Here is a 15,084-nt window from a genome sequence, read left to right on the forward strand (position 1 = left end):
TTTATATAACAAAAAGGTTTTTTAGACTATTTTTCTTCAGTCTGGGCTACTTTTTTCTTTCAGAGCAGAGTTTTTGAATGGGAAATTCTCAAAACGCAAAAAGAGACAGTCCATTTTGCATTTGGAGGCCTGTGAAAAACATCCAGCATGATGAAACAGAAAATGAGAAGCAGGTCATATGAAACTTAGGAAGGAAGTTTATTTTTATCTTGATATGGTAAATTCTGGGGAACTCAGGCTTAAGAGTCTTGTCTCACCTCCTTATTTCCTCAAACAGTTTCTGTGCTCTCACTTGAAAGTTAATTGGGTCAAAGTCCAAAATACAGTGCATCACATGCTGAAAAACACCAGCAGGGTTCCTGATGAGCATGACTAACGCTCTGATCTGTTCTAGTGAAAAATAAAGCCTTTTTGAACTACAGAAACCTGATTTCAAAGTTACATTTTGAAACGCTCCAAAAGTTCAATAAACAGAATTAAAGCAATCCATTATTATTATTATGAGGCTCAAATCTGGGTTGCAATTTAAGAAAACACCAACAAATAAAAAAAAAAAACTGCTGCAAAAGCTGTGAAAGTAACAAGCTAACAATAAAGAGCTAATAGCAAAAATGTATCTACAGTATTTTATGAATCATGCAATTAAAACGCACAATACCAGCATCTCTTTATGCATCTCTCTCACAGCACTGATGACCCATCTGCTTTTTTAAGCACACTCAGTGCAAATCTTCACATGTTTTGATGACTGTCACGTCTCCAACAGGTCCGTCACCTTATTGCCTCCCCACAAACACCTCTGTTGTGTTTTGTGAGTGGTTTAATGTTTGTTCGTTTGTTTTTGTTGTTGTTGTTTCTTTTGGGGGGGCAACATTTTTCCCATTTCCTCATTTTAATTCAAATTCCATTGTGATTTGTGCGCCTTTCAGTGTTTTTCTGTTTGCTGGTGTTTTCTTAAGCTGCAGTGTATTTGACCTCTTTGGGGTCACAGTACTGAACAGCCAACCTCAGGAGAGCCAGCTTGCTGAAACAGTGACCATTTCAGCTTTCAAGCAACCGTTTTATTGTAGCAACTAAATCCCCTAGTGAGGAATTACTGACCCCCATTTTGTAAAGTAACATCTTTTCCTGGCCTCATTCATTCCTATTCTAGGCCTCTAGAGGTGGTTCAGTGCAAAACATCAGAACATATTGATTGTAAGTGGATAAAATAAAATGCAGTTGCTGTTAAATATTGCTTATCTTGGCCTTTGTGTCAACTTTTAAACCTAATTTAGATTTTTTTTTTGTGGAATATAGGGGAGTGCTCTTTATGTGAGTTAAGTTTTAAAAGTGCTATGTCTGTGAAGGTTCTCAGTCATCCAGGTCATCGTAGTCAAAGGAGCTTGCAAAGAAAAGCGTCTGGACTTCTTTAAGTTGCTTGAAGATGTTTCACCTCTCATCCGAGAAGCTTCTTCAGTTCTAAGGTCAAATGGTGGAGAGTCCCAGATTTAAACCTAGTGGGAGTTTCCCCCCACAGAGGGACAAAAGGACCCACTGATGATCCTCTAATCACCTGAGCCAAGGTGTGAAGCAACTTAAAGAAGTACAGACGCTTTTCTTTGCAAGCTCCTTTGAATTCTAAAAGTGCTGCGTACCACTCAAAGACTCAAAGAAAAATTTCAAATGCAATTTAATAAGGGCTTCAGAGAATCAGCTTTACATAAATATGCAAACTTCCCTCCTGAAGTAGCAACTGAAATACAATCAAGTTCGCTATTTATCGTGTGTGTAAGTTTGTGTAGACATTAGAGAACCGCAGTGCAATTGTCTTCTCTCATTGCAACACTTTCCGTGGCAGCCCACCAACACTTACTTCTCAGAAAACTCTGCAAACCTGCCTGTGCTTCTCACACCTGCTACAGAGAAGCTAATAACCATTTCACTCAAACACTTAAACTAACAAGAAATGCAGCCCTAGTGAATCATGAAGTGACTTCAGGATGACCAAACAGGCTGTGGTGACATAACAGCTGCTCATCAAGACAATCAAGTTCCTGAACAAAAATAACAGTTTTAATTTAAAAGAGTAAACCACATCAGGTTCAGATCAGTTGGCTGTAACTGTGTGTAACCCTGAAGGACCCTACACGGCTCAGAATGCTCACTGTTATCTTTTAATCACAATGACTGTGTTGTCACTTTTTCATTTGACACTTTTCGTTGACACTTTGCAGTGCTCGCTGTTCCGTTTTCTTCTCTGGCCCGGCACTACTGAAATAGGCAAGGCATGATCAGGTGATGTTTGCCGGCTATGAAGACGAGGCTTCCCTGACACTACACCCTGAACCTGCTGCTCCACTCCTCCCCTTGCAGCCGATCCACTAACCAAATCCCTCCACACTGTGGTTAAAAAAAAAAAAATCCTTTTGTCAGCAGTTTTGTTTTCTAGACAAACGGTTGCGGCCAAGGATGCTTTTGGTTTTAAAGGCTTACGAGAACACTTTAAACTGAAAGTCTAAGTGTCCGTAGTTCTGCTTTCTACCGTGATGTTAGTCACATCCTGTCTCCCCCCATCTTCTTTGCTCTTTCCATTTTGTCAGAATGACCAGCATTTCCTCATTCTGCCTTATTTCAGTTGTTCCTTTATGTCATAGTTTGGAGGGCGCGCATGTTTCTGCAGTTTTGTTTACAATTTTTTTTGTTTACCATGAAAATTATACAGCTTTGCAAGTGTAAACAAGTCTTAAATACTGTAGTCTAATCTTGTTTAAAATAGTGGCAGCAAAGAGCACCTTCTGGGAACTGCAGGGAACTGTATATTCATATTCCTTTGACTGCAGTAAAGTCTGAGCTTGTTTTCAGTCTTTTTCTAACACTGTACACTTTAGATAACATCTGTTTTTAGATATTCATTGGTCTGTCATTCCACCGCTAATAGTCTGTAAGAAGGAAGCTAGCAATGTAGCCATTGCTGTTAAAAGTAGTAACTCTCTCTCTTTATTTTCCTTATTTTCAAACGTATGTGAGTGTGTGTGTGCAATTTTTGTTTTGCTGTATTTCTTAAAAAATATTTTCGTGTTTGCCTCTGAAGTGGATGTTTCATGTGATGAACATAAGGAGCAAGAGGTCATGTGAATTGTAGTCATGGCATTATTTTGAAATAGCATCATCGCATCACTGATTCGTGTTATATGAACGAGTAAAGCTTCTCTTGCCGCTATGTTTCAGTCACAACTGCCTATTCATACTATGACTGAGCATAGAAAGCATCCAACAAAATGATGATGAAAATTGTTCTCAGAATTGTCAGCGTCTCACTGTCCCGTATCCCTTTTTGAGAATGTTTTAGGAAACTGTGACTGGAAGTAGTCATAATTGTAATATTCTTACTAACAAACAAGATAAAAACGACATCATTTAAAATTAGTCACTAGTGCATTACCCTGAGAAAACGTTCTTAACCATGAAACTTTATTAGGTGCTCTTGTTCAGCTGCCCACTAACAACTCAATGCACTTAAACATAGTAAAGACGACCCCCTGAAGTTCAAACTGAGCTTCAGGCAAAAGGTGATTAAAGTGACTTTGAACATTGCATGGTTCTAGGCGTTTCTGAGTATTTCAGAAACTGGCAGCAACAGTTACTCACATAACCACTCAATAAAAGTATGCAGAAGAGCATCTCATGACACATCAGTTCTTGAAGCAGATGGGCTGCAGCAGCAGAAGACCACACCACTTGCCACTCCTGTCAGCTTAGATCAGGAAACCTTCACACAGACTCACCAAAATCAGAAGATTGGTTCAGGCTGCTGCTGCTGGTGGTGTAATGGGGCTGGGGTATTGTCTCTGCATGCATTAGGCCCGAGCACCCACTTGTGAATGCTGCTGACCACACAACAGTATCTGTGTGATTACCTCATGTAACTATGGACAAAAATCTCTGTATATACTGTATCAGTGATTTCCCACTCATTTCCCATCTAACCTCAAATTCTTGGCTGATTGTGTGTAAAAATACAGTTTTAATTTCAGTAAATTCTGTATTGTGACCAGTAACATGTAGCGTACTGAATGTCGCTGCTCCATCCTGACAGCACAGAAAAGTGTGTAACAGACACGTCGTGACACCGTGTCCTTTTCATGCTTTGCCTCTCCAAAGCATAAAACAGACACGCATGCAGATGTTGCAGTTTATTTGAAGCCGAGATACTGTCCATCCATCCATTCGCTTCCGCTTATCCTTTTTTTCAGGGTCGCGGGGGGCGCTGGAGCCTATCCCAGCTGTCATAGGGCGAGAGGCGGGGTACACCCTGGACAGGTCGCCAGTCTGTCGCAGGGCCAACATACAGGGACAGACAACCATTCGCACTCACATTCATTCGCACATTTACACCTAGTGACAATTTGGATTATCCAATTAACCTATCCCCACTAAGTGCATGTCTTTGGACGGTGGGAGGAAGCCGGAGTACCCAGAGGGAACCCACGCAAACACGGGGAGAACATGCAAACTCCACACAGAAAGACCCCGGCCTGATGATGGAATTGAACTCAGGACCTTCTTGCTGTGCGGCAACAGTGCTAACCACCGTGCCTCCGTGCTGCCGCCGAGATACTGTATCAGACGTTATTAACATATTTATTTATTTTTCTTTTTTTTTTCCTGTCACGTTCTGCACTGTAGCAATTAGATTTATTGTCTGAAGGCCAAGAAAAGTGCCCAACAAATTTATTTTTTCAAGTGGGTCATTATGGCTTTGCCATAATGGTCAACTTGATATTTATTTATTTATTTATTTATTTTTAATTTATTACAAACAGAACAGACATGACTGACGGATAGGAAAGAGAGAGACATAAACAACAGAAGTTTAAGGAAAGGAGAGATAAACAAAAAACTGAGGGGAAGAGGTGTGCAGAGACAAGACAAAATCTGCAAGATCACCTGCTGGGAAGAAAAAGAAGAAAACAAGCATAAAGAAAACACATTAAGGAAACCACAGAAACAACCTAGATAAGTATAAGTAACAGTAAATCATAAATACTGAGGTTATTGAGCAGCACACAACACCAATGCACGGTTTGCTTTGAGGCAGCAGCCAAGGAAGATAGTATGTGTCCGTGAACATCTGTGTGCACACCTGTGTGCGTGAGAGCACTTGTATTCAAAAGGTTTTTCCATGTAACAATCTGATAGTGGGTGTGGGGAGCCATAACCCGTCCCTCAGTACATGAAGCAGGCATGCAGGAGATCCAGGCTCATGACATCCACCAGAGGATCACCGGGGGGGCAGTCATGCCACCCTCCTGAAAAGAGCTGAGGAGATCCCCAGACAAGGGGTCCAAGCAGCCATGTTGCAGAAGCTACAGGGGACAGTGACATGCCCACAGGCTCTGCCGGCAGCCAGCTGCACCAGAGCGGACCGAGCCCTAGGCTTGGAGACCCAAGGGCCTCTCCACCTCTCAGAAGGGGCCTGACTGAGCCATGAGTGCCAGTCCCCGCCAAGCAGCCGCCGGGAGTGAGCCAGCACGTAACTGAGCGCCTAGTCCTGCACACAGAGAACCACCAACGCACAGACGGACAAGGGCATCAGCCTGGACCACATGTGGCACGTCCAGGTACCACATGTAATGCCACGCGTAGATTGGCATTAACTTATAGATAACAACATGCAGTACATGTCAATATATTTATTAAATGGTAAATATTACAATACTATACAATACAACACAGTTTTATTTATATAGCACATTTAAAAACCCGAAGGCACACCAAACTGCTTCACAGTAATATGGAGAATCAACATAAGTCAATGACAGGCTACAGATCAGGCACGAGCACAAACAGAATAGAGGCACTAACAGACCAGAGTTAAATAAAATAGGCATCAACCTCAATAAAGAGGGAAGGTCAGATCTTGAATAAAAAATCCATTAAGAAGACAAAAACCACAGTAAAATTAGTAGAAAAATAATTCATTTAATAAAAGTTTAAAAGGGTATTAACTGGACAGGAAAGCCAAGTCAAACAGATATGCTTTCAATCTTGATTTAAAGGATTGGATAGAGTCCAAAGCACGAATAGAAGCAGGGAGGCTATTCCAAAGGTTGGGTGCAGCTGAAGCAAAGGCACGATCGCCTCTGGTCTTCAGTCTAAACTTAGGTTGGGCCAGGAGTAAGTGACCTGATGATCTTAATGCACGACAAGGGGTGTACAGATTGAGAAGATCAGATCATTGAGTCTGTGGCTTCATTTAAAAAACAGATTCATAGTCAGATGTTTTTGTGTTCTTTTTTGTTCACTTGGTTCTTATTTGTTATGGTCGCGGTGAATGATGGGTTTCTCCGCCTACAGATGGAGCCTCGGCAGCCCCTCGAAGCACCTGGTGCTAATTACATGATTGTATTTAAGTCCAGCATCATCAATGAATCATCTCCAGATTATCTGCTAACACTCCTTTCCTCGGATCATCCTTCCACGTCTAACCATTGGTAACACTCACCTGGACACTGCACTCACAATCTAACCCAGCCACTATCCTTGCTATTCTGGTTCACTGTTTCGTTTGCCTGCCTCCATCCACTCGACTCTCGGGACTAACCAGCACTCACCTGGACCTTGCCATCAGCTTCTCCACCCAAGCCGTTCTTTTTCCAAGTAGAGCAAAAGGATACTTTCACTCATATATTGGACCTCCCACCAGTGAGCCATCTGACTCCTCTTTCCTTCTGTTTCAGGGACTCTGCTCACCTAAGGATTGAGTTTTGTGAAGTAAAGTTTTCACGTCCAAGCCACATTAACTGCCTCCATCTGAGTCTGCAGTTTGGGTCCACCCTCTCGCTCGGGCCTGTCCGCCATAACACTTGTATGTGTTCATTTTTTAACTTTGTTTTTTTTACACCTCTGTAAATAAAACTTGCTTTCTTTTCATCAGCAGCTTAACTAGTAAGATCCGTTTATTAAATGTCACTTCTGAGCATCACTCATGTTCTTTGTTCCCTTTTCTATCCGACCTGTTTGAACTCTATGACTTCATCTTGTCTCTATCTATGTCTCCTTCAAATAAAAACAGACTATTCTCTGTAGACACATTTTTTTTTATCATGTGTACATTATTTCCTTATATAGCTCAAACGCTGCACATAGGAGGGGGAGCACAGACGTTAATGATGTGACATGTGTCACTGGGACGGTCATTATGACTCTGTGTTTTCATATGTCCTGCCCAGAAGTGATTGCTAAAGAAATCTTTTGTAACTAAACTGACTTTAGAAAACATTCAGAATTTACTTTAAAGGAGAAAAATTGAAAAATTAGTAATGACTAAAAAATGACTAAACAATTTACTTTCAGTCATTGCATTTAGGCTGTGATCAGCTTGCATTAAGTAAAATAACTCACTTTTAACCTTTGTTCTTTATTAATTCCTTAACGAAGTTGCTGATATAATAAACCAAGCTAGGAGAATGACCTCTGACTGCAGGAATCCTAGCACTCCCACAGTCTCACAAGAGGAACCATTACCAAATTATCAGCAGGAAATTGGTTGATAAAAGTGACTCCTTAAGGCAGGCTGGTGGAATTTCCCTAAATTCATTAGCATGGAGAGAGAGGAGGGAAAAATAAAACAGGAAGTTGACTGAGTGACTTCTGCTTTTCTAGACCTCACTGCATAAATAGCCGGTATCCCCACACATCAGTCAGTTCATCGAGCACTCTGGAGAAGAGAAGAGAACAACAGATAATAACAGATACTATATCAGATTTTTTATAAAATGGCAAACTCTGGAAGTCTGTTTGCGCTGGTCGCCGTTGTCCTGTTGGCTGTGGTCGAGTGTGGCTCATCAGGTAAGTTCAAACTCTGTGGAAGTTTTCCACATTGCTTTTCTTCAGTTTCAGACAGCTTCATTTAAATCTCACGCCGCTCTGTGTTTGTCTTTAGCTGAGAAACTAGCTACCTGCTGCACAAAAGTCACCACAACGGAGATTAAGGAACCGATCACAGGATACCTGGTCCAGACAGCAAACCCTCCATGTGTCCAGGCAGTCATGTAAGTCATATTCTGACAATTTAAAGCAACGAATAGACTCCACAAAAATGGACAAATCACTGTTAATTTTCAGTAATTAAGAACTTTCTGAATATGCTTCTAACCATCTAATACTGACTTCATTTGCATAACATTTTAATTTCATAAGCTGTGTACAAATGTAAATGAAAGTGACTCTATTATATTGAAAATTAACTTAATGACCTGTTGATATTAGATGAAATGGATTTAATGGCAAGACGTTTTTTAATTTTAACCTTATTTTTAATTCCTGCAGCTTTCAGACACAGTCCGGTCTTTTCTGCGCTTATTTGAAAGCTTCCTGGGTTCGTGCCAAGATTGTTGCATTCAAGTGAGTTTTATATCATCATTTATTTACTGACATGCTCATTTGGACTCATTCTTGTAATCAGTTCTTCAGTTACAAACCTGTTGTCTCATATATTTTTCCTTTTTTGTTCTTTTTTTCATCAGGAAAGCTAAAACCAGGTCCACTACACCATCTGTGGTACCTAAATCTCCAGTCTCCCTTCTCTCCATCATAACATCCACCGCCTCTCCTTCTTCATCTTCCACCGCTCTGCCTTCCTCATCAGCGACCTCTGAGATGTCGACTGGTGCGACCTTTTCAGTAAGCAGGAATGAGTAGGACGCCATCTGATGAAGAAAGCTGTAACCTCCCCCAAGATGTTGGGGGAACTAACTGATGTTAAATTATTAGGATGAATATTAAGTGTCTTTCAATTAATTTAAAGCAAAGATATTTATTTGTTAAGTCTAATTGATCTGTGCTGATACAGTGAAGGCAAATATTCATTGTAAAATGTATTTATCAGCATTGATGTGTTAATGTGCACAATATTTGGAGTTTTACGTTTTTATTACATGCAGGCATGTATTTATGAAAAATAGAGATATTTATTTACTTTAAATATTGTCATAACTTAAAAGTGAAGTTGTGAATTGCATTTAGTATTCGTTAGTTTTTTATGATCTATTTGGAGATCAAACAAATGCATTTTGACCAAATCCAGAAATTCATTTGTTTAATTATTCTGAGAAAGTGTCATGAGATATTTATTTATTAAAAGCTTTTATTGTGAGGATTGTGACGGGAAAAATAAATATTACATTTATGGTGAGATTGCATCCTTTTTCATTTCAATCTAACTGTGTGTATGTGCAAAACACACGTCTGCCTCACACTGGCAGCACCTTTCTTTGTGTGTTTAGACCACCTTTAGTGGCTCATGCAGTTGTGCAGCTGTAGTTTTATCCCACAATTACTTGAAACAGTGTGGGAGAATCAGGAGTGGACAGTGTCTGAAACAAGTCCAGGTAACTAGCACACAATAAGAGATAGTCCATGTGTGACAGAAAACCTCTGTTTGGCAGCATCGTGCAGTATGCAGGAGGCCCACTTCCTCACTATGAGCTCTCCTGATAACAGCCCGCTCTGTTCCAGGGTTGACTATAGCAATGGTGTTTTTTGGAGCAAGAACTGGCCATATTTGGACAAACTTAATTAAATGAAGTAAGTTTGGATTACAGTGTTCCACACTGGAGAGTCATGTTAAATCAGGCAGATTTTAAAATTCATTTTCTACATTCTGGAGATTTTTTATGCCCCACCTTTCACCCTTTCTGTACCGGGCTGGTGTAAATGTTTTTACTTTAAAGGTAGCTGGTCAGTGTTGACTATAATGACATTCCCCAGCCACTCTGTTATTTTTAAATTTTTAAATTTCACGTAGACACAATTCACTCAAAAATGGCCTTTGCTGAGATTGCTCAGGTCCAGTAAAAATCTCAGTTTAGTGAATTAACAGTTTGCATGTCTAAATGCATTTTAATGGAACCTGTGGTGCAGGCCTACAAACACTGTTTCCATGCATTACATAGATACAGACACAAGCCAATCAGCACTTAAAAGCTAATAAAATATAACAATCATACATTACAGACCGATAAATGTTTTTAGCACCAACAGCGCAAACACAGACAATATTTTCAGATCAGTTACTCAGATTAGCAGAAGTGTCTTTCCATGAACCATCATCATCATCAGCTACAAACAGAGTCATTTTGATATGTTTATGGACAAGGTCAATATACAGTGGCTTGCAAAAGTATTCGGCCCAGTTGAACTTTCCCACATTTTGTCGCATTACAGCCACAAACATGAGTCAATTTTATTGGAATTCCACGTGAAAGACCAACACAAAGTGGTGCACACGTGAGTGGAACAAAAATCATACATGATTCCAAACATTTTTTACAAATAAATAACTGCAAAGTGGGGTGTGCGTAATTATTCAGCTCCCTGAGTCAATACTTTGTAGAACCACCTTTTGCTGCAATTACAGCTGCCAGTCTTTTAGGGTCTGTCTCTACCAGCTTTGCACATCTAGAGACTGAAATATTTGCCCACTCTTCTTTGCAAAGCAGCTCCAGCTCAGTCAGATTAGATGGACAGCGTTTGTGAACAGCAGTTTTCAGATCTTGCCACAGATTCTCAATTGGATTTAGATCTGGACTTTGACTGGGCCATTCTAACACATGGATATGTTTTGTTTTAAACCATTCCATTGTTGCCCTGGCTTTATGTTTAGGGTCGTTGTCCTGCTGGAAGGTGAAGCTCCGCCCCAGTCTCAAGTCTTTTGCAGACTCCAAGAGGTTTTCTTCCAAGATTGTCCTGTATTTGGCTCCATCCATCTTCCCATCAACTCTGACCAGCTTCCCTGTCCCTGCTGAAGCGAAGCACCCCCAGACCATGATGCTGCCACCACCATATTTGACAGTGGGGATGGTGTGTTCAGAGTGATGTGCAGTGTTAGTTTTCTGCCACACATAGCGTTTTGCATTTTGGCCAAAAAGTTCCATTTTGGTCTCATCTGACCAGAGCACCTTCTTCCACATGTTTGCTGTGTCCCCCACATGGCTCGTGGCAAACTGCAAACAGGACTTCTTATGGTTTTCTGTTAACAATGGCTTTCTTCTTACCACTCTTCCATAAAGGCCAACTTTGTGCAGTGCACAACTAATAGTTGTCCTATGGACAGATTCCCCCACCTGAGCTGTAGATCTCTGCAGCTCGTCCAGGGTCACCATGGGCCTCTTGGCTGCTCTTCTGATCAGCGCTCTCCTTGTTCGGCCTGTGAGTTTAGGTGGACGGCCTTGTCTTGGTAGGTTTACAGTTGTGCCATACTCCTTCCATTTCTGAATGATGGCTTGAGCAGTGCTCCGTGGGATGTTCAAGGCTTGGTAAATCTTTTTGTAGTCTAAGCCTGCTTTAAATTTCTCAGTAACTTTATCCCTGACCTGTCTGGTGTGTTCTTTGGACTTCATGGTGTTGTTGTTCCCAATATTCTCTTAGACAACCTCTGAGGCCGTCACAGAGCAGCTGTATTTGTACTGACATTAGATTACACACAGGTGCACTCTATTTAATCATTAGCACTCATCAGGCAATGTCTATGGGCAACTGACTGCACTCAGACCAAAGGGGGCTGAATAATTACACACACCCCACTTTGCAGTTATTCATTTCTAAAAAATGTTTCAAATTCAAATTCAAATTCAAATTCAAATTTTATTTGTCACGTACACAGTCATACACAGTACGATATGTAGTGAAATGCTTGGACAACTGCTCGTGACCTAAAGAGAACAAAAAAGGAAAAGGCTATGAATAAGATAGGAAATAAATATGAAAAATTAAAAAGGGTAAATTTAACTAGGAAGGAATAAAATATAAATTAAGGTTAAAAATGAAATAACTGTACAACACAAATTAGAATGAAGGGTAAATTTAACTGGGAAGAATAAGATAAAGATAAATATATAAATTAAAGTTGAAAATAAAATAACTGTACAACAAAATACACAATACACAATATAGAACTATATAAGAATGTATGAAGAAATCTAAATATAAATAAATATATACACAATAACAGCAGCTGTACAAGTATTAACCGGAAATGAAGAATATAGTGACCAGTGTTGTGCAAAACCAAAGTCCAGAAAGTCCAGTGTGTGTGTAAGAACCATATGTGTGGGTCAGTACTGTGTGGTGGTGTGATTGAGAGACCGTATCGCCTGCGGGAAGAAGCTCCTCCTTGGAATCATGTATGATTTTCGTTCCACTTCTCACGTGTGCACCACTTTGTGTTGGTCTTTCACGTGGAATTCCAATAAAATTGATTCATGTTTGCGGCTGTAATGTGACAAAATGTGGGAAAGTTCAAGGGGGCAAATACTTTTGCAAGCCACTGTATATGGTCAGAAACAACGGCTTGCTATGACAAGTGTATAGTTAGGGGCAGTTATTATTGCGAACCTTTTTACATCTGGGCCAGTATGTATAGTCGAAATCAGCTGTCTATCTTGAGATCTTGAGATGTGTAAGAGGTGTAAACTTGTCACAGCCAGCCATCAATACAAATCATGATGCATAAGCTGTGAGGCTCAACCATTAATACAAATTCTGAGGTCAAAAATAGAATTGGTACATATGCAAAATATATAGTGTGAAATAGAGAATAGATAGAATAAAATAGCCCTTTATCATCATTGTAAAGTATCATATGAAATGTAAATAAATTACAAGACACTAAAGCTTGAGTATATAAGTCAGACAGTTACTATATTATTTTTAGTGTATGTAACATGGCCATAGTATTTTGGTAAATGGTCTGTATTTGTATAGTGCTTTACTAGTCCCTAAGGACCCCAAAGCGCTTTACATATCCAGTCATCCACCCATTCACAAACTGGTGATGGCAGCTACATTGTAGCCACAGCAACCCTGGGGCGCACTGACAGAGGCGAGGCTGCCGGACACTGGCGCCACCGGGCCCTCTGACCACCACCAGTAAGCAACGGGTGAAGTGTCTTGCCCAAGGACACAACGACCGAGACTGTCCAAGCCGGGGCTAACTCCCAACTCTTGAGCCACGATCGCCCCTGTAATTTCACTGTATATAAAATAAAAACCAATACAACAACAGAAATAAGCATTTTAACAAATGAGTAACTAAGCCTTGACTCGTGTATTTAAGCTGGATCCTGGGGAATCCTGAGGTTTTATTGTGGTTTTGCTGTCTCAGTGTCTTGTTTGTTCCCACCTGTTTCCTTCCCATCTGTGCCAAATATATGATGTGTGTGTCTGCATTTGCAGTCCAATCATATCTTTGTAGAATGACGGGGGTTGTTTTCTACAAATTTATCAATGTCATTGTACTGAAAAGTGCCCTTAATTTATTTTCAGTGGTCAGTAGTTAAGAATAGAATAGCTTTTTATTGTCATGTTACAAGAACAATGAAAGGCAGTTTGCCATTTCTCCATGTGTGTGAAGTACACAATAACGTAAGTATTTGCACAATAACAGACAAATTTACATTTACACAAGAAAGATATGTACAAGATATAGATCTACAGAGACTGCAGATCATGTTTATGCTGTAACTGAAGGCTCTTTTGACATTGTGACGGTGCATCATGAGACCACAGCACACTTGTGACTGCATACTTTAGCATGCCCTGCCCAGAATGATTGCCAAAGATTATGTGTCACGAATGCCTCAGAGGTAATTTCACAAAATGAGATTAGTTTTGATCCATAAGTTGTTGTTTTTTTTAAAACAGAGATTCCTTTTTACTTTTACAGTCCAGTTTAGATGAAATTTAATTATTGATCCAGAGTCTTTGTTCTTTATCAAATCCTCAATAAATCCTCAGTCAGTAAAATGAATCTTGCCATAAGAATATATTTGAGGAGTCTGGAAAACCCATGACCACATCGAGGACTGAAACTGTGCAATGAAAGTTTTTCTAATTTAACCGTCTCTAAATTCCCCTGAGATCAGAATTTAAAAATAAGAGAAAGAATAAGGAAAAAGCAGGAAGAAGGAAGAGAGTGATCGCTTCTCCTTTCAGGCCTTTAATATACTTTAATATTCAACATAAGAGAAAGAGAACGTAAGAGGAAGATCTGTAACCACACAAATGTTAAATGGACTGATTCTTATATAGCGCATTTCTACTCTCCCGGAGCACTCAAAGCACTTTATACAACATGCCACATTCACACAAGTACTATTTCTATGCTTTTAAGTGTTTTCTAACTAACATTCACTCACATTTTAACTCCGATGGATGCAACTTGTGGTTAGGATCTTGCCCATGGACATTTGGCATGCAGACTGGAGCAGACAGGGATGACCTGCTCTACCTCCTGAGCTACAGCCAGCTGTCTGCTTCTGAGGTGTTGGTAGCTAATCTCAACTTTACATCACTCAAATCATTGTTCTAGTCCAATCAGCTTTCTCTCAGCCTTCTTAAGGCCTCCACTCTGCGTACTTTGCTGAGCATCTGTCATTCTCCCTTGCAGATACTTTCATGCAACCCACCTCCTCCTGATCACCGTCTCTCCCTCATCACTCATCATTCAAGCCTCCATCTTCATCTCCACCATCAGTGTTTAGATTCAGGGGCATCCGCCCCAATCCCTATCACAGCTGGGAATCCATTCTGCTGCGATGGATCATTGAAGTCTAACCGCCAAATATTTCAAACTGAATTCAGTTTTTTCAAATGTAATAAATCATGTTCAATTCCTTCTAATGATCTCCCCTTATTGAAATGTTGTCAGTTCACTGAGCTCTCCAGAAACAACTGGAAAAGGAAGACCAACAGTGACAATTTAATCTCATATTTGTCAAGCTTTAAGAATACGGTAAAGTCTGGAAGTCTGTTTGCGCTTGTCGCTGTTGTCCTGGTAGCTGTGAATGTGTATGGGTCAGACGGTAAATTTAAATTTCATATAAACTCTGTTTGATGGTTCAGATAGTTGTGTTTTATTTAAAAAATGCATTTAATTAAAATATAATTTAAGCTTAAACAGGAAAGCTGACTACTTGCAGTACAAACGTCACCGTTAAGTAGCCAAGGGCAACGTATCCATGTGTCAATGCAGTCATGTAAGTAATACGCTGTATTGTGTCGAATTTTTACGGTAAAAAATGAATTTAATCCATGTTGCAA

General features: G+C 40.1%; 1 protein-coding gene across 1 annotated transcript; it reads left to right on the forward strand.

Moving 5' to 3' along the window:
* The first annotated feature begins 7,694 nt into the window (after nt 1–7,694).
* On the forward strand, nt 7,695–9,171 carry LOC146662559 (uncharacterized). The gene is made up of 4 exons (XM_085417851.1): nt 7,695–7,833; nt 7,928–8,036; nt 8,314–8,388; nt 8,511–9,171. The coding sequence occupies exons 1-4, from the start codon at nt 7,761–7,763 to the stop codon at nt 8,683–8,685; spliced, it is 432 nt and encodes a 143-aa protein (XP_085273977.1). The 5' UTR covers nt 7,695–7,760; the 3' UTR covers nt 8,686–9,171.
* Nucleotides 9,172–15,084: the final 5,913 nt, after the last annotated feature.

Source organism: Rhamphochromis longiceps, linkage group LG9 (assembly GCF_057381845.1).
Source record: "Rhamphochromis longiceps isolate RC_006_pf linkage group LG9, R_longiceps_female_GT1.1, whole genome shotgun sequence".
Lineage (NCBI taxonomy): Eukaryota > Metazoa > Chordata > Actinopteri > Cichliformes > Cichlidae > Rhamphochromis > Rhamphochromis longiceps.

Coding starts and splice junctions, on each gene's coding strand:
- LOC146662559 (XM_085417851.1), top strand. CDS start 7,761: ATGGCAAACTCTGGAAGTCTGTTTGCGCTGGTCGCCGTTGTCCTGTTG. Junction 7,834..7,927: donor GGTCGAGTGTGGCTCATCAG/GTAAGTTCAAAC, acceptor GTTTGTCTTTAG/CTGAGAAACTAGCTACCTGC. Junction 8,389..8,510: donor GCCAAGATTGTTGCATTCAA/GTGAGTTTTATA, acceptor TTTTTTCATCAG/GAAAGCTAAAACCAGGTCCA.